The following is a 19,826-nucleotide window of genomic DNA, read 5'->3' as shown; positions in this document are numbered from 1 at the left end:
AAAATTTTCATTTTGTAAGTAAACATTGGATGAGTTGAGATTAATATAGCCTTGTATCATTTTAAGAAACTTGAGTAAATGCAAGCTTAGAATTAGATTTACTATAGAATATTATAAAAATTAATTGAAAATCAATTTTGAATTTAAAATTTAAATTTAAGAAAATAAAATGAAAATTTTGTTATTACATTAAAAAAGAAAATTTATAAAATGATTCTATATATTCACATAATCACATGTATGTTAACAAATATTAAAAATGAATTATTTTATCTTGAATAATTAGCTAAATAAAATCTTATTAAAGATTTAGAAAATAAATTTAATTTTATCTTAATTTAATTTAAGTTAATTTCTTTAAGTATATTTTTTGTAAGAGAATTTTAAAAAAAGGCTCTGGCCCATTATACAAATTTTAGCCTGTTTGATCATCGGGGTCCATGTAAGGCCCATCAACAAGTCGTTTCCAGCTTCAGCCCTAATTCGTATGCCAATTTTTGGAAGTACCCCTTACAAATTTACAAATTTACTACTCTGCCACAATCGTCTCCTCTATATATACTGAAGCGAAAAGAGGGTTTCGGTATGTAGGTTCGTATGATTTGGTCTGTCAAGGTATGGCAAAATTCGTCTCTCAATCTCTGTTTAGAACCGCCTCCCCGTTCCCAAATCACGTAGGGCTTCCGATTCGTGGCGCGGCGCCTTCTTTCTGACCGTCCGGAGAGCAAGGAGCTGAGCACAGGCGGAGGCTGAGGCTAGGGCGGTGCAGAGGATCGAGGATGCAATCCATAACATCATCATCAAGAGATCCAAACCGGATTGGTTGCATTTCGTGCCCGGAGCCTCGTATTGGGTTCCGCCGCGCAGAACATCGTACGGAATCGAGCAGATTGTTGACAAGCTCGCCAACACCCTAACCGATGAGGAGTATTTGTCCCTCACAACCCTTCATGGCTGGCCTTCCTCTTCTTTCTACATTAACAATGGTAAATTTAATAGCTTTCGATTTCCCCTTATCCACTTTTGTTTTAAATTAGCTAACTATCTTGTAGTCGTTGCATTTTATTACAGGGTTATGATATTTTTCCGTTCACGTTTAATCGAAGATTCAACCTTTATTTTTCGTCTGTACCTATCCTATCCAGGAAATTAATGTCGGAATTCAATATACTTTGGTAAAATGTTTTTAGTTTTGGAAAAATGAATTACGGGATTTAATTTCGAATGGGTGTTCCTTTGTTTATTAGTTGCGTGTACTTCTAGGGTGTGTGTTATGATCTCACGCGGTATGAGCGTGAATTGGCAAATGATGTACTCTTTAGCGTGGAATGCTCAATTCACATTGGGCGTCATGATACTCAGCTGAATAGGAAGATCTGATGCCTCATTCCTTGTTCAACCATAATTTTTTCCTGCATTTTTAGCTTTTCAAGTCTTCATGTCTGAGTTGTAATTTTTGTTTTTCAATTTTATCATGTTTTCTATATCAGGGCATGATGTGGATTTTGATGTGAAAAAATCCCAAGTTGCCTTTACTCCGGTGATTTAATCTGTGGAAGTGTTGGCCATCATGATAATATATCCCCCTTTTTATAATACTAGTGCATAGTTTCAGAATTCTTAATCCATTCGAGTCTCATGAGGAAGCTAGTGATGACATCCTATGGTTATCCTGAATTAGAACATCACTAATAACGATGAATTGGATTTGAACTAGGACGGGCTGAGGCTTACCATAGTTGTAACTTTTGAAATGACAGATTTAGAAGTGGATTTAACGAATGGCCTTTGTTTGTTTATCAGGAATTGTAAACTATTGAGTCTGCAATTTTCACGAATGATGATAACAATCATTTACAGTTATCCCTGTCTGATAAATTATGCTGAATATTTGTAATCTGACGTGAAATGCTGCAGCAACCTGTGCTCTTACGCACTCAGTTTTATCTTCAATTATTTTGCTGCTCTTTAACACTTTTTTTTATATCTTATATGATATTATGATTATACTATGCTATTATGTCATTAAGTGATTCTTGCACTCGACATTTTCTCATAACGTGTTGCTTGTTTGGACTGGAACTCAGGTCATCATTTGAAATCCTTGTCTGTTTCCTCTATTTAATCAACTTATGGAGTTTTGTTAGAAGAGTATTTGAAATTTATGCCTTTTACTTTCTCAAACCATTTATACATAATATATGATAGAGTAAGTAATGAAGGATTTTAAATTTAGGGCAGTTTTGCAATCCATACGCATTCGTGTAGTTATTGTAATGTATTTTCTAGAGTGTGCTGTGATATTTCTGTGAGAAACTGCTATTTTACTTCTCAAATTGTATTTTTTTTGTTTTGAATGTCTTAGTAGTGCTAAAATGGCCAATGATGACACTTGAAGCACAACTGAAGAGACAACTCAATTGTTGAACTGTTAGTGTTTTGAACTAGGACGGTCTGAGGCTGTAAATCTTTTCCACTGATGGATGGTATAAGTTGATGAATTATGATTCCGTTTTTTTTGGCGACATTTTATTTTTTACTTGGAAATTTCTATGGTTTGAGAATGATGAGACAAACAGTTCACTGTTATCCCTGTCTTGTGAAAAGGAATACAAATTTCCAGTGGTTTTGGTCAGATGATCAGATCACAAACTTGTTCAGTTTTTTTTTGGCCCATGGCAACTTTCTGTTCAGCTATGAAATATAAATACATTTATCATATGTTCAACTGCAGATGCACCTTCTCATTCTTCCGAGGATGGGACAACATCAACCGACTCATCTTCACAGAAAGAGGAAGAGGGAAAATTATGTAAAGATTAGCATGGATTTCAAGGGTTGCATGAATAGAGTAAGTTGATTTTGTGTGTATCATTATCCGGTCGGTATGAAAATGCAGGGTTTCGCCTTTGCAACTTGTATATTTGTAAATAGCATAGTTCAGGGAGAGGAATTTATCTGTACATAAATAAGCACCCTAGTGGTTAATACTCTATGATCTTTCTTCGTGCTGTATATTTTTTTTAATACACTGTATACGGATATGGAAATTTGGAAAGTAAGATTACAATTTACCACAACAGCAGCCGCATTTAAACACCAACCATTGTAACCTGCATTTCTCAAAATGAAAGCAGATCAATTATTCAGGCAAGTAAAATCTATTGTTTTTTTTTAAATTGTTTAGATAGTTTATAGTGAGCGATGCTAACATGTTAGGAAGCATATTAAGTAGAAAAGAATGGATGAATGGATGCTTACAATTGATGCAGACAAGAGGAGTTTTCGTGATGGGAAGTGCGATTAGAATCCAAGGAGAATGCGGACCATGATTGAGCGACGACGATTCCGGTTAGCAGAGAGTGGTGGTCGAAGGGGAATGAGTATCTGTAATGATCAGGTCCTACACTGACTGGTAGATTGCCATCATCTTCTTCTTCAGGTGATGGGGGAGTTGAAATCGGAGAAGCCATTTTTTTCACCTCATGCATTTTTTTAAGGTATTCTCATGATTTATAACCAAATGGTCTGTGCATTTGTTTGCCTACCAGTCAGCTGCAAACATTTGAGATGAAAGAATCTACTAAGAAGCATGCATGAGTTGACTGGTAGACAAGATTCAAAATCACGAAACAAATAAATGTGTTGGGAAAGTTGCTATAGGACAACGGTTCGGACACAAATTGGTGCTCAAGCACCAGTCAATCGGCCGATAACTGCTTCAATTGCAACTTGAAATCCTTTTGACCCAATATTTTTGCAATTTCGAAGTTTATTGTTGTGACCTACAATTTTAGTTAAAAACAATAATATATAACATTAATAACATTACACGATAAACTTAATTTATTGTTTTGTTGTGGACGAACTGAGTTTTGAAATTTATTGGTATTTAAGTTTTGAAATTTATTGGTAATTTTAAGTTTTGAAAATTTGCTATATTCCAGAGTATTTTTCAAGTAAAAAAATAATATTGAAATATTTTCTCACCGTATGCTAAGCTGCAATTCTTTCCAGTTCTCTGGCCTTAGTAGGAGGTAACTGTGATACGAAGCATAAGACGACCCACCAATGAGTTTGCATATTATTTTTCAATATCAACATTAGAGTTAAACCTCTTAGATGAGAAATGTGTTGCTGAGTAGTGACATCGAACCTTTGAATCCGTGACCATTTTTGACATTTCTCAAACCGGTTAAATCTATGTCACATTGGGGGAAACATGGTAATACTTACTAATGGAAGTTTAATATGTATGGACCCCATATAAATTTTATGTGGGATCATTAGGAAACCATCACTTTCAATAATAACATTTGCACGTTTGAATCAAATGTTTATATGGATAAATAATGGCACATCTACACAGCTTATTCAAGCCGCAATAAACATAATACAAAGTATCTCTTGAATGATGCTCTCTTATTGCTCACCAAAAATCATGGGGCACTCACAAAATACAAGCTGCTACGAGAACCATATTGAACCAGTGAAAGAAACCCTTTGTCCTCAGGCCTATTGTTTTCCACTGTATGTGAATTTCCTCGATAAATACTGAAAGGATTTCACCTGGTTTCATCATCAAGATTGCGGAAACCAGCAGTCAAATCATCATAAAGTTTCTTAAATTTTGCGACCAGGGTTTCTTCGCCTTCTGCAGGATCCTCGAATTTTTGAGACCTGCATTATTGAAGTGAAGTCAAATTACCGTATATACACAAGTTCCATAAAATGTATATTCGCCATCTAAATTTTGATACACATCACAAATTTTTGTTCTTTGCTGATGATGCACAATTGTTCATTTTGGTCACAAATCAAACCGAACTTAACTCCAAACTGTACAAGGTGAACAAATTTTAAACATAAACAAACTGAACTGAGATGCACCAACCAAACAAGCTGAAACAAAATAACCGGGTTTTTCACTTACACTAGACGATAAAACAAATCTCCTAGGCCATGCTTGATGAGGGTGTAAGTTATCTTCTGTCCATCCATGCCAGCTCCTCGTTCCACTGCCTGTATGCCAAAAACAAAAGGTTTTCAACTAATTTATCTCGAACAATTCTCCATAACATAGTAGTTGTGACACTAATTAGGGGACTTTGTTTCAGGGCAACAGAATAAAGAAGGTTTTCTTAAGATATATCTGATGAGTTATATTACTCACTCCCAACTCTTTCATGGAAAATCAAAACGAGAATAATTAAAATGCATACCATTAACTACTTTACCTGATTAGCTAAATTATAAAAATGAATAATGTTGCGCATCATCCAAACAGATTTGTAGAATGGGCAGAATTTATCATACCTGTCACCAATCAAACATGTAAAAATCTCTGAAAGGGGGAATACCAAGTCAAACCAGGTAAGCAAGCACTAACGGAGTAAATGCATTCTGTGCGAGATAGTCCTCCCTCAAAAGCTTTGCAGTTTCCAGGGTAATTTTATCTGTTTCGGCCAAAGCGTCTTTTCCAACAAGCTGCAAGAAGCGAAACAACCAGGATTTGAAACGAACAACCTAAAGCTCAAATATGATTTTAAAGCCTTCCATTTTCTTCTCGCAATTCATATTTCTACAACTTGCATTGTTATAGATACTAATTGGAATTTGCATCAGACAAATTGTCGAGTATAGGTCAAATGCAATAACTAATGGCCAAACTCAAATTCAAGATATGTAAGAACAATTGAACGGACCGCTTCATAGCTCTAAAAATCTGCATTCTAATTGAAACTTCAAATTTCTGGTGGTGGCATTAACCACCAAACATTGAAAAAAGAATGTGTGGGTTAGTCGATTTCATGTGCTAATAATTTCTGTTTTGTACAGTCCCAAAATTGTTCAAAAAGAGATAGAAGCCATGGCATAATGAGTAGATACAGTGATGCCATTCTGCCCACCAGAAGTGTAAACGACAGACAGTTGGGTCCTCTCAGTGTCTCATCAGAAGCTCAATATTTTGCCCCACCGTATACCAGAAAAGCAAATTCAAAACCCAAATAAGTACGAACCTGCACAATCTCATTCAAATCATCCTCTCTTTGCAGCACTTCACGAGCTTTTGTCCTGATGTCTATGAAATCCGGATCGAACTTCTCATAAAAGGACTCCAGTGCCTTGAAATCATTTAGAATTTCAGTGGGTTAAATATTTTTTTTGAAGGATCAATCATACACAGCGTAGCCTAAAAAATCCACATATTATTTGAAACTCAAAAGGCTATAAATACAATAGGAAGCAATAAAACATACCCCAGAGTATTTTGAATAAGATATAAGCCAATTTACAGAAGGGAAATGCTTCCTCTGAGCCAATTTTTTGTCAAGACCCCAGAAAACCTGAAACATGGCAATATATTGCTGTATAGAACGTATGGCAGAATAGATTTCAGATTGTTCAGTATCTGGATAGTACCTGAACAATACTGAGAGTTGCAGATGTAACAGGATCTGAGAAATCTCCTCCTGGAGGAGAGACAGCTCCAACAATTGTCACACTTCCAGTTCTTTCAGGTCCACCTAGACATTTAACTTTACCAGCACGCTCATAGAAGGATGCCAGACGTGCCGCTAAATAAGCAGGATATCCACTGTCTGCAGGCATTTCTGCCTGTAAAAAGAGAGGAGTGGTGCTTCTTAACAAAGTAAAAATTATAAAGTGTGTACAATAACATAATAAGCACAATATTCAGGGAATATTAAGGGTATCTAGAACCAAGGAAAAGTGCATTTAAACATGAAATGACAAAAATAGAGGTTAATGCTTCCAGTCTCTGTTAACTAGACACAGCAAATGCTATGCATTAGGCCAACACTTTTTCCTACTATCTTAAAAACATCATTCTAGATAGAATTTTAGAGATTCTAGAGAGGAATTTTGAACTTGTTCTTCAAAGGAGAGGCGGGGTAATTTTTCTCTATTCTCAAGAATCCTCGTTTTTCATCTTTTTATTTATTTTTTATGGAGATCGTAAACCAAGCAGCTATGCTTAGCTCATGATTCATTTCTGATTCAAGGGTTTTTTGCTAGATTTCAATTTCCGCAAGTTTCTCCATCATTCTATGTATTTTTTATCACTGTGAGGTCATGCAGTTTAAGTTGATATTTTTGTTTTGTTTCAAGTAATACTTGATTTATGATTTATTTTTATGAACGTTGTATGTCGATTGATCTGACAATTAATTTGATGTATGATTTTCTACTGTTATTCATGACTTCATTGGTCCGTAATTGTCTTGAATAATTGATACGTGAGCAGCGATAGATTAAGTGTGCCATACTATCACAACATATTTAATCTAACTAAATCAACGACACTGTATTTATTAATTGCAACTATCTCAATTGTTAGATTTTCACGATTAACGGTTTCACAAAGCGAAATCAATCTTTAATTAATATGTTACTGACATGTTTTGACTGGATGTTGGTTTTGGTCAAATAGATTAGGCAAATATAAGAATTTTAGTGGCTATCCCGGTAATTCTAAGGTTAATTACATGGAATTGCATGAATAAATAATTTTTAAGTCGACAACCAGTGATATAATTGAATATTGGACCCCTAGAATCAGAGCTTGGTAATATCAAATTTGAAACTTCGTTAATTATTCATCTTAGTTATTTATTACTTCTTTAAATTTAATATTTCTCCTTGCGTGCTAAATTAGTTGTAATATTTTATTTATTTTCATTGGTAGAAATATAAAAAAATCCACCCTTTATTTGTTAGTACTCGAAATAAATAAATTTCAGTTTCCTAGTAGATTCGACTCTGATCGCTTTTACACTCATTTTATTTAGGGGATATAAATTTAGGTTTGATGGCCATACAACCCCCCATCATAATGATCAAATAAGCCAATTATTATGCTGGAGAAATTAAAGGATACATACCAATCGACCAGAAATTTCACGCAATGCCTCTGCCCAACGAGATGTTGAATCTGCCATCATACTGACATTGTAACCCATATCTCTAAAATATTCAGCTATTGTGATTCCTGAACATCCATAAGTCGAGATTACTAGGAGTTATGCCATAAAACTAATTGTGTAATGGTTAAAGAGGATTTCAGAGACAGAGAGATAAACTTGATCCATTAATAGGGTAAACGACACAGTTTTTGGAGGAGACACATTTCTAAATATGTTTCATAAAAAAAGGTCGCTCCAGCGAGTAGGGCTTAAGAAGTAAGATGATTGAGAATCATAGTTAAGTATAGCTTACATTCATTACAAGCCATATGAAAGCATAATCAAATACACCTGAATAAAATAGGAAGCGAACCTCAGTGTCACCATAAAATACATTTATCCACCCACCTACGCACCCCAAGATCGCACAGCTCTTAGGTAACAGGAGGAAGAACCGGAGGAAAAGACAATGTTTTTGAGCTAGTTATAAATTGATACTTGATGCATCACAGATTTGATAAAATCAATTTTATAAATTATCGACTAGCATGTATACCAAACAGTAAAAGGTGAAAAACTCCAACTGACAACAGGTATATTGAGGGGCAGAGTGCTCGCTTGTATGGCAAGACAGAAAATTTAAAAGAAATGTGGTGGCTTAACCTAGATGAAACAAGGTTTTGTTTCAATAAAATAGACTAAATTTTGAACGAATGTGTTGGCATTTTTATCTCATAAAGAGGATCTCACTCACTTCTGCATGAACGTGATACATACTTTGAACATCATTATTCAAGAAACATAAATATTAAGCATAGAAACCGAATAGTAGTTCAGTTACCTGTATAAATTGAAGCCTCACGAGCAGCCACAGGCATATTTGAGGTGTTAGCTACCAGTGTAGTACGTTTCATGACAGATTCCTCTCGGCCATCAGGTAGTGTCATTGTCAATTGAGGAAAATCCATTAGCACCTGTATTTGATATCTCGTTTAGACTTTGAAGATGCCATGATGATATAGTGAATGAGAGAGTGAACTACATACCTCTGCCATTTCATTTCCTCTTTCCCCACAGCCAACATAAACTACAGTGTCGGAGTTAGAGTACTGCATTTATATCACAAGAACCAGACATGATTAAAATAGGTTCCATAACTGGTGCAATTATGTCACAGAAAATTTCCAAAATATGAAATAGATTACTAAAGTTAATGTACTTCACCTTGGAAAGAGCCTGACTAATAACTGTTTTTCCACAACCAAATGCGCCAGGAATGGCACAGGTACCGCCAAGTACAGAGGGGAATAAAGCATCAAGAACACGCTGAATAGAACAAAGGCATCAGTTTGTGTAACCTTTACAGAGTAACAATACATGAAAATGGATGATGTGCTGGAAACTTGGGAAAAATAATTCATTATGAATAGTCACCTGTCCAGTTAAGAGAGGAGTATCAGCAGCAAGTTTTGAAGCTACAGGCCTTGGTGTACGCACAGGCCAAGTCTGCAGATAAGGAGGCATATTTAACGGAATTCTTCACTCATCCCAGAACAGATGAAGCAGTCACGCAAATTAAAAAAAGACAGCATTTGAAAGATGACCTGAAGCATGGTAAATTTCTTTTTGACGCCTTGAAACTCGAGCTCAAGGACAGTGTCCTGCATAGGAGAGAGAATCCAGTGAATATAAAGTTGGTCTGCACCACAAAAATATAACGGGAAACGATATGTATCAATTTCTCTATTTTCTATGTCATACCTTCAATGAGTATTGACCAGCCGGGGCAATGTAGGATATCTTTCCCATGGCATCAGGAGGAAGTGCAACATGATGTTGCATCAAACTGTTCTCAAATACGGTCTGCATAGAGATTAGTGCAACAAAATACTAAGTGTAAACAAACTGAATAATAGCATTTCATTGGTCAAATATTCACTTTGTACATACTATATTTCTGTCAAACTTACAGCATATAGGTCGCCTCCTGTCAAAAGATCTCCCTCTCCTGCCATTGAAATTTCACTAAATTAATTATCGATGATATCATTGAGTAAAAAAATCTACTTTGAATCAACGATATTAAATTAACGATAAAACGAAATAAACAATCAGTACCTATTTTCTTTGGCTGAAATTCCCAAAGGATATCTTTGTCGAGGGCAGGGACAGATACACCACGAGGAATATAAACATCACCAGATTTTATGGCAATTGTTTTTAGAGGCCTCTGCATCGAGTATTTTACCAAATAGAAAAGAGAGAACCACCATTACTGCAAGTTGCAGAACTACTATACAACTATTGTACAACAAAAGTGATAAAGTTTCATTCTTTTCGTGCAAGTAGAAATTACAGACCTGAATACCATCAAAGATATTTCCCAAAATTCCGGGACCCAATTCCACAGATAAAGGCTGTAAAAAGTTGGTAGAGTAGGTATTGTGAATATTAAGCAGATAGAAAAACCAACAAAAGTTCCACACTTTAGGAATTAAAGATGGAAGACAATAACCTTGTGTGTTCGAAGAACAGGATCATTCACCATTAGCCCAGCCGTTTCCTCGTAAACTTCAGCAAAGAACAAAATGACTCCCATAATCATCATCCCGGTATCATATTATATTTGAATATTGAATAGAAGAAGAAGAAGAAGAAGAAGAAGAAGAAGACAGGTTTTCTCTTTCATTTGTTTGATTTGAAAGGTATTTATTGAATATCTTGGACAATGACAAAAAGGCAAGATCATGGCATTGCTAAGATCTAGTCAAAAAAGACTTGGCATTGAATTAGATCGTGGACATTGAAAGAAAATATAGTTTGAAGGATTCAAAAAACTCCAACCTTGAATTGTAGCAGAATCTCCTTCCAACCGAATAATTTCTCCGATAAGATTGTCGTGTCCAACACGAACAAGTTCATACATGGCAGCTCCTGCCATTCCATCAGCAACAACCACTGGTCCAGAAACCTGCGATAAAGAAACAATATGTAATGCTAGTAGAAATGGAGATTGCCCTTTGACATCAAACACCTTTTGCATCTTAGACTGTTACAAGTGTAAGAAAATTCGTGCTGGTAATTCCATGAGAGGGAAATGCATCCCAAAAAAAATGTTGAAACCAAAGTGTTGAAAAAAATTAAACACAAAACCAACATTCAAAGGTGGTCAAATTCACCCTATGTTTTACAATGACAACAAGAGTAATAATTTTTCCAATATGATCACGGAGTTATTAGAGACAGAAAATAATGAAATAAATCAATCATTCAAAAAATCTTTCTGTAAAACACACTTTGATTTCATTATTCAGGAATGGCACCTTTTATGCAGTGTTCATATGGAGCGTGAAATCCTAAACAACACCATCAGTGGAGATACTAAAAAAACACAACTCTTTGTAACAGAGACTACTTATGCCAACGTTAAACCTATTAGGCTAAATCCAAAAGGAAATATTTAATCAGACTACCTAGAACCTTCTGTTGCATTTGCTGGGATTGTGACACCTTTTTTGACATGTTAAGTGGGATGATAACACCAGCAAAGACAGATATCAAAACCATATATAATAAGAAGCATTTACAAGCGCCACCAATGGCGGGCAACATCTACGACAACCAACCATATGTGCAGACTAAAGTAAGGTTAAAGACAGTAGCAACGGAATACTTCCTGGTTCCGAATTAGAAAATCCCACAGAACCAAAGCAAAAAAAGGCGAGGTAGAAAAATCACAAATTGACAATGAAGTACTGGATCCAGGCCAGAAAATCTGACAGAACAATTTGAAAAAGATCTGCCCAGACGTATAAAGAGGGTGACATTCCTGATAAGTAGTACCAGTTCTCGCCAGAAACTTTCGACTGCCAAACAAACATTAAGCACTTGCACCTTTAACCAACTTCCAAACACTCAACGCCATAATAAATAAACAAGAAAAATCTAACGAATCGATGGGATTAAACAGACAAAGTATCACGCGGCAGATGCGGATTACCAAATCAAGCAAATTACGCCAACTTGAGGACTCACAGACATAAACATAAACACCAGATGAGTACGAATAAAAAAAGGGCAAAAACAAGTTGAGAAAGCCAAATCTTAGCAGGTGGAAAACCTTGCGAACGTATCCATACTCGCTCTCCTTCTCGGCATCCTCGAAGGTGGTCAGGGGACCTCCAAAAACAGAAGGCATTTTCAAATCAGACAAAATCCGATGGCCACTGAACTCTCAGCAAGTTTTCGAAAACTCGACCAGATCGATATTTTTGACAGACGAGACGAGGAGAATGTGAACTGCGATTGATTGTCCAGTGCGCTGCTGATTACTAAACGTGGAGTTTTATTCATATCATAGTAAAAATAAAAGGCTTAGCGTGCCTTCTAAAGAATACATATTATAATTTTTTTTTAAATTATAGATAAATAATATAATATCATGATTATTAAAATATTTGAGTGTAACATCTAATAATAGGCAAAAAAATTTATGAGATGATCTAAAGAGTCGTATTTTGTGAGATAGATCTTTTATTTGGATCATCCATGAAAAAATATTACTTTTTATACTAAGAATATTACTTTTTAGTGTGAATATCTCTAAGGTTGACCCGTCTCACAGATAAAGATTAGTGAGACCGTCTCACAAGAGACCTATTCCTAATAATATTAAATAAATAATAATATGTTTGATTTGATTCAATCAAAATTAATAATTTGATTCACAATTAATTAAATATATAAACTATAATTAAGCATCTGATTATATTAGATTGATAATTATTATCAATTTTTTTTTTAAAAAAAAGTTGAAGGATTCATTGAGAATAGTTTATGTAGTGGCCTTTTAACTTTTGTAAAGTAGGGAAATTTATCGTCCTTGCCATGTTGTATATTTCAAAATCAATCAACATCAAATATTCAGATTCCTAACATTTTTTCGGTGGGATCATATTCTATCATCCAATTATTATTATTTCATTTTATCATGAAAAGATGGATTGGGTCTTGGAAGGCCAGATAACCATTAGGGAGGGAGGCCCATCATGTACGAGGTAAGATATTGTAGTCCATTTGTTAAGTATTTAGCAACAATATAATATATATAGATAATGAGATACTCCAATTCAACTGTTTCATATTTTATTCTTTTTTTAAAAAAAATAATAATGTGGCCAAAATTTCCCACCTATTAAATTTAGTTATAAGTTCACCACTATTAGAAATTAATGAGTGTTTTTTCTATTTTATATTCATATAATCCATCAACGCAAATCCTTTTTTTATTTCCATAATTTTCATATTTTTTAATATTTATTTTTATATAATACATATTATTTTTAGTGGGTTTATTCATAATACTAAATACATTTTCTCTCAGTTATAGATATGTCTATTGATATTTAAAATAAACTCCTTCACGTTTAAGAAAAAAACAATATACATCACAAAATTTTGTTTACTTGTAGTGAAATTATATGGAAATAAATTGCAAAAATAAATGCTCTTCCAATGGCTTCTACGCTCTGCACTGATCTTATCTTCCTCCTCCTGCTTATCTTCCCGCTCTGCGCTCTATCTCAACATAACGGTTGGAGCTTCTTTAACAGCGGGCGAAAGCTCGAACCCGGGTCTTTATCCTTCAGGAGACTTTGCTTTTTGATTTAAACAGCTCCAGGATAACAAAGATCTCTTCTTGCTTTCCATCTGGTTTGATAAAATCGCAGGAAAAACCATTATCTGGTACAACAATGGCGGAAATCCAGTGCCTCGAGGCTCAACGATTCGGCTGGTTGCTGCGGGTGGACTTCAGCTGCGGGATCCTCAGAACCAGTTTATTTGGACCACTCATCTTTCTCCTGATGACAATGCATACGGGTTCTTGAATGATAGGGAAAATCTTGTTATTTTCGGCAGTGATTCCACCCGGTCGTGGGAAAGTTGAAGAACCCGATAGATACCATAGTGTCCACTCAAACAATTGAGATTAACGGCATGTTTAGTTCAAGAAAAACGGAGACAAGCTTTTCCCAGGGAAGATTCTACGCCAGGATGCTTGACAATGGAAACATCGTGTTCAGTACGAAACGTGTGATTTCAAATACGGATTTTGACGATGGTTATTACACTAGCTCAACTTCTGATCATGGTCCTCCGTTGTGGAGGCAGCTGTTGCGTTTCGATTGACATCTCGCGGACGGTCGTGGTTATTGTCGCAGAGTATTTTTTTAATAAAAACAGAAATAATTATATAATTTAGAAAAAATTTAATTGACGGACCATGCTTCTGATGCTAATGCATCGAATTCTGTTAATCAGGTTGTTTTTAATGAAACGAGCTCCTTGTTTGTTTGGAGAAGAAATGGGGAACTATATGATCTTTCGGCTCTTTTGATCCCTCCAGCTTCTGAAAATTATTACAGGGCTAACCTGAATTTTGACGGTGTTTTTATTCGGTATTGTAGTACTAAGAATGGTAATTCAGGGTGGAATGTTGTCTCTTTATGGCCTAATAATATATGTCTATCTGTTGACGGACAGAAAGGCAGCTGGGCTTGTGGCTATAATAACGTGTGACATCTCCTGAATGGGAGCGACTGGAAGCCTGATGCAGTCTGGTACTGCATCGAAAGCCAGAAAGGCTCACCGGAAGATATATTCGAATTGGTGGAGATTCAAGATACGTATTGGCCATTTAATGATTATTCACAAAAAGCTCATAGTACAGAATAAGACCTCAGATCCTCTTGTCTTAATGCTTGTTTATTAGGTTGCCCAGAGGACCAAATGGCCATAGGGGTCACGCAGGGACTAACATATCTACACGAAGAATGCAGCAAGCAGATCATTCACTGCGACATAAAGCCTCAAAACATACTTCTCAATGACTATTAAATCACCCGGATTTCAGATTTCGGGTTATCCAAGCTTCTGCTGATGGATCAGAGCTGAACGCTGACGAATATCAGAGGAACAAAAAGGCTATGTTGCACCCGAGTGGTTCAGGAACACGCAAATAGCCGTGAAAGGGGATGTTTAATTTACAGCTTAATTTGTGTGTTGCTTCTGGAGATAGTTTCTTGCAGGAGAAGCTTGGATGATTTGGAAAATGGCAATGAGTTATCTGTTCTTACTGATCTGGCGTGGGATTGCTACATAGAGGGAAAACTTGATATTCTGGTGGCGATGATAATGAAGCATTGGATGATTTGAACAGGGTCCAAAGATTAGTGAAAGTTGCGCTTTGGTGCATTCAAAACTTAAAACACTCATTTTCCACCCAATAAATACCTTAGTTTTAAAATTTAGTTTATTATATTTTATGATTGAAATAATCGTATTATATTATGATATATTTAATATGAAAACATGTAATCATGATTTTTTTTGTTACGAGTTGAATATATATTAATAGATTTTAAATTGTGATGATATTTTTTTATTCTTAATTATTATTAATATAAAGATGAAATGTAATTTTGATTATTTATTAATTTTTAAATTTTTTTCTTGTACAGTTTTCAATTTTCATGTATACATGCAACGGGGCTAATTTGTCCAAATCGAGACTTTTTCGACCCATCACACTTTTTATACATGAAATCAACCCTACAAAATAAGGAGAAATGATCTACAATATTGTAATAAAAAAAATAAAAAAATTGACTCTACATTTTTTACTAGGGTCTAAGTTTATAATGTTTGTTGATACAGTAGTTGGAAATGAATGATGGATGGAAACAAGAACCGCCACAGCTAAGCTGTTGCGAAGGGGATGGCCAAGCCCGGGGGGTGGGGGGTGAGGGTCGTGTTCTGTTTCTGACAATATGCTCTGTTTGGATCCCTCTCCCCAATGTAATGCACTAAAGTGCTGTTTATTAATGCAAATCAATACCATCCTTTTGTCTTTCAAATCTTGTTTTTTAAAGATGTGATTACTGCAGCTTTGCAGATCTCAAGACACAATTTTTACAGTAAATAAACGTGAAAACAAGAAAATTAAAGAAAAGACGCGAACCTAGTACCAAAATCTAGGATAACTCTCGCTTGAGATTCATTCAAATTGTGGAAATCTGGCATTTATTGCATGCCACGGATTTCTTTAAACCCAACGTTTATGTTGTACTTTGCAAACTCCAACAAACCCATAGCCTCTCTCTCTTAGGGTTTCGTCCTGTGAAATGGCTGCGTGATGGGGTCTTAACTGTTCCTACGTTCATTTCTGTGAGTGTTCTTTTGCCCTTACCTCTGTTGTTGCATAAGTGTGTCGTTTCTTTTTCTTTCTTTTGCTTTCGGCAATTCCCTTTTCCCTTGTTTGGTTTCATCTGTTTCTGGGAGCACCGTGGGTGCGGGGAGGTTCGAGATGTTTACACGGGGAAAAGAAATGTGGAATGCGTAAGTTACACATTTGTTTTAAAGTTTTTATCCGCTTTGTTCAGAAAATATATTCAGGATGGAAAAAGCACCGAGCTTTATAATTTTTTCTTTGTGGTGGTGACTTCTAGTCCTAGTGACATCATCGATTGGCTTGAGTTGTCCTTGTGCGTTAAGCTCGCCTTTGAACCTGATCGGACGCGTATTTGAAAAACATCTATGACCATTGGAAAATTTAAGAGGCCCACCTTCCCACACCACTGCACTAAAGATTGTGGATCTGATGACAAATTTAAAGATTCCTTGCATGGTTGAAATCATCGATAATAATATATGCATTTTCAGGGTACTATTATCTCATTTGAATTTCACCATAAGGGGTTTCGATTCTCCATAGATTAAGACTGCTGTTTTTCCCAATGGAATTTTTTTTGGTCTTACCATATAATTAGTTATATGGCTTTTGGTATATGTTGACAAGAAATAATGAGTTATCTTGATTTTAAATCTGCCAATCTTGTAGGAGAAGGGGCATAGAGCGCGGCTGTGCAACGATTTCATTGATGGATTTCTTCAAACTGAAGAAGTTTAGGAATGCCCGCAAACCAGATGACAAAAATGTTAATCATGATCAGCCAGTGAGACAGCCAGAGGAGCTCAGGAATGGGGATTGTGATGTATTGGGTAAATCAGTTCATGTTGATTCTACAAATGCTGAAATGGAAGACGACGACGATGATTTCATAACCAATGAGGTGAAGAAGAGGCTGAAGGAGTTGAAAAGAAACAGCTTTATGGTGTTGATACCCGAGGAAACTTCTCCTGTAGACGAGGACGAAGAGGAGGAAGAAGGGGGTACCAGTGCTTGTGAGTGGAGGGATGTAGAAGCAGAAGGGAGGCAGTTTTGGTCTGGTTTTGATGCTGTGTATGACATATATTGTGAGCGCATGCTGTTTTTTGACCGCTCAATTGGCCAGCAACTGCTAGAAGTTGGTAATTTTTCTTCGCAACTATAAATAATAAGGATCTTTGTTCGTTTTTGTTTTTAATTTACCTGTGCTTAGAATCTTTAGCTTTGCTTTTTAGTATCATCATCAGTCTTATGTCATTCACGTAAAAAGGTGTTTTATTTATATTGCAGGATCACTTTGCAAGCTAATATCAACACTATATTAAATGAAAATGGTAAACAGAATGTATGATGAAAGTTAGCTAGCGGTGTTGATTATAAATGCATTTAAACTATAATAAAGAGACCAAGGCCAGAGGCCGTAATTCCTAATTGTACCATATAGCGTCAAAGCAAGTGTTTTTGCCACGAAATTTATCTGAGTTATTGGTCACCGCGCCACGCAGTTTTGTTATTTTATCTCCAACCTGCCAGCTGTGCTTGGATTATATTCATACTTCTGTATTAATGTAGCTGATGCTTCATGAAGTTAACTGCAAGCTCATAAAGATGAATTTTACTTCCTTAAAAATGTTGTTATCTAAAATAATCAATTATTGAAGATTATAATTATTTATTTCTTTTATCTCAAAACTTCTAATGATTGTCATTCTTAAAAATTTGTTTGTGACCGATTTGAAATGCTTAGCTCTGGTGGCTCATCCAAGTTCAGTGTACTTTGCTGTTGTAAGTGTTAACCGGGTTAGATAATGACAAAGAGGTCAAATAGTGTGAAATAAGTTTTCAGGACTTTGTGAGGCAGCTATATTTTGTGTTTCTAAACATATACGCACACTTAAAATGCCTCAGGATCTCAATTACTTTCAACTCCACCCCCAAGATCTTCATCTAGAAAGCTTTCTTCTCCCCTTGGGTGCCTTTCTTTGAGAAAATTTGAGGGAGTGAAAGAGGAAAACAAGCAGTTACAGCAGCCATTTAATGACCCTTTGCAAGAGCTTGAAACTGCATATGTGGCTCAAACGTGCTTGGCTTGGGAGGTGCTACACTGCCAATACACTCAGTTGAATCAGAAAATATCTAGCCAACCTGAAAGCTCCACCTCCTACAACTATAGTGCTCAGCAGTTTCAGCAGTTCCAGGTTCTGTTGCAAAGGTTTATTGAAAATGAACCTTTTGAGGTGGGTTTGAGGCCAGAGATCTACTTTCGAGCAAGAAAATCTTTGCCCAAACTTCTTCAGGTCCCAAAAATCCAAGGTATGATTGGTGAAAATGATATAAAATGTCGTGGGCATATATAGTCCATTCCTAAAACGAGCTTTACATGGCTTATCTACTCGAGCACAACTTATTTTTTCCTTTCTTTTCCTGCTTGTTTTCCTTTCTTTAAGAAGACGTACCCTGACCTTACGATGGTTCTAGAACAGATTTCCTTGACTATAAATCAGTAAACTCTATTGTTGGCTCTTTCTGCCCTAATATTTATTTAGTGTTCATTGTAACTTTGAATTTCCGAGTTCTTATCCCAGATAGATGAAGGCAATTCCTGATCTTGATAATATTCAACAGTATTATCAGATCTTCTAACATTTAATAAATGTTAATTCATTTCCTACTCTTCCCTTGTTGTTCTTGAGAAATAATAGAAATCGACTGCGATTACTTGAAAATGTCCCCTTTTATCATCCTTGTTTTATTGATGTCTTAATTCAATGTTATTCGACTTCTCGAAATTTTATGATTTAATTCTTCACTAACCAATATTTTTTCACTGATGAATGAATTCCTCTTTTGAATAACTATTATTGAGCCTTAATTTTGTTTTATTTTTTGCTTCTTTTTTTATTGACTCTATCTCGGCGGCTTTAGGTTTTGATGGGCAAAACACCGGAGAAGACGCATCAGATATTATGGTACTTGCCTCAGATCTCACTAGGATAATGGAATGCTCAATCTTAAGCTTTCTCCAGTTTGTTAAGATGGACAAGAAAAAATCCAGCAGCTCACGTAATTTATTTGGAACTCAAAACCAAATGACTACACCCGTTGAACAGATTCAAATTTCTCTTGAGAAGGTGAAGCCTTCTCTGTACTCGATTTCTCCTCTTATTTTATGATGCTGCTCATTTCAGTTTGGTTTCGTTAGGTTATTTTCTCCATCAGGGGAGAAAACATAAAATCGGTTGGTTGTAAGGTTTCATAATACCAAGGTTTCTTGGTATCGTAAAGTATTATTACATGATAAAAACTTAAATCCTGAAATCGCAGAAAGCAATGAAACTGAAAGAGCTGAGGAAGCGGAGCAAGGGCTATAAAAAGAAATCAAGAGATGACATGGACATGGTGCTTGGGGTTGTAGATGTGAAAGTATTGTCAAGGGTTCTCCGGAAATCGAAGATTAGCAAAGAGCAACTATTTTGGTGCGAAGAGAAGTTGAAGAAGTTAATTATAGCTGATGGAAAGCTGCAGAGAGATCCCTCCCCCCTCATTTTTCCTTGTTAGTTTTGGTGAAAATGGTAAGAATTGTTGGACTCGAAGAAATAGTGTCCTGGACAAGAGAATCGTTTATCATTCTACATACGTCCACTACTTTAGAAGCTGTTAAGTGCCTTGAAATT

The 19,826-nt window shown here is 35.7% G+C and overlaps 2 protein-coding genes, 1 long non-coding RNA gene, 2 other non-coding genes and 2 pseudogenes across 7 annotated transcripts; 6 read left to right on the top strand and 1 right to left on the bottom strand.

Annotated features, from left to right (window-relative positions):
* The first annotated feature begins 501 nt into the window (after positions 1-501).
* On the top strand, positions 502-1,926 carry LOC140829164 (uncharacterized). Its single transcript, XR_012117410.1, has 2 exons — positions 502-986; positions 1,072-1,926. It is a non-coding gene; the product is annotated as an uncharacterized lncRNA (long non-coding RNA).
* On the top strand, positions 1,830-1,909 carry LOC140831299 (small nucleolar RNA R38). Its single transcript, XR_012117867.1, has one exon. It is a non-coding gene; the product is annotated as a small nucleolar RNA R38 (small nucleolar RNA).
* A 452-nt stretch (positions 1,927-2,378) lies between the features above and the next one.
* LOC140831302 (small nucleolar RNA snoR20a) lies at positions 2,379-2,461 on the top strand. Its single transcript, XR_012117870.1, has one exon. It is a non-coding gene; the product is annotated as a small nucleolar RNA snoR20a (small nucleolar RNA).
* Positions 2,462-4,518: 2,057 nt separating this feature from the next.
* LOC140829163 (V-type proton ATPase catalytic subunit A) lies at positions 4,519-12,285 on the bottom strand. Its single transcript, XM_073192186.1, has 20 exons — positions 12,046-12,285; positions 10,770-10,896; positions 10,441-10,496; positions 10,286-10,342; positions 10,044-10,155; positions 9,896-9,933; positions 9,687-9,788; positions 9,530-9,586; positions 9,360-9,431; positions 9,150-9,251; positions 8,972-9,034; positions 8,767-8,899; positions 7,905-8,011; positions 6,424-6,618; positions 6,261-6,347; positions 6,021-6,125; positions 5,390-5,487; positions 5,238-5,316; positions 4,934-5,022; positions 4,519-4,680 (listed from the first exon to the last, which is right to left on the bottom strand). The coding sequence occupies exons 1-20, from the start codon at positions 12,121-12,123 to the stop codon at positions 4,566-4,568; spliced, it is 1,872 nt and encodes a 623-aa protein (XP_073048287.1). The 5' UTR covers positions 12,124-12,285; the 3' UTR covers positions 4,519-4,565.
* Positions 12,286-13,402: 1,117 nt separating this feature from the next.
* Positions 13,403-14,694, top strand: LOC140829161 (G-type lectin S-receptor-like serine/threonine-protein kinase RLK1; annotated as a pseudogene).
* On the top strand, positions 14,689-15,450 carry LOC140829162 (G-type lectin S-receptor-like serine/threonine-protein kinase RLK1; annotated as a pseudogene).
* Positions 15,451-15,575: 125 nt separating this feature from the next.
* On the top strand, positions 15,576-19,813 carry LOC140829160 (uncharacterized). 3 transcript variants are annotated; one of them, XM_073192184.1, is made up of 6 exons: positions 15,765-15,782; positions 15,872-16,322; positions 16,825-17,294; positions 18,061-18,465; positions 19,078-19,283; positions 19,477-19,813. In XM_073192184.1, exons 2-6 carry the CDS (start codon positions 16,291-16,293, stop codon positions 19,708-19,710), a joined length of 1,347 nt encoding a protein of 448 aa, XP_073048285.1. In that variant the 5' UTR covers positions 15,765-15,782; positions 15,872-16,290; the 3' UTR covers positions 19,711-19,813. The 3 variants fall into 3 exon arrangements, with proteins under 3 accessions (XP_073048284.1, XP_073048286.1, XP_073048285.1); XM_073192183.1 differs by having other exon boundaries at positions 15,576-16,322; XM_073192185.1 differs by having other exon boundaries at positions 15,581-16,151.
* The last annotated feature ends 13 nt before the right edge of the window (positions 19,814-19,826 follow it).

This window comes from Primulina eburnea, chromosome 4, assembly GCF_022965805.1.
Source record: "Primulina eburnea isolate SZY01 chromosome 4, ASM2296580v1, whole genome shotgun sequence".
NCBI lineage: Eukaryota > Viridiplantae > Streptophyta > Magnoliopsida > Lamiales > Gesneriaceae > Primulina > Primulina eburnea.
Note: the sequence above shows the minus strand (reverse complement) of the source record. Positions and strands in the feature narration are given on the sequence as shown.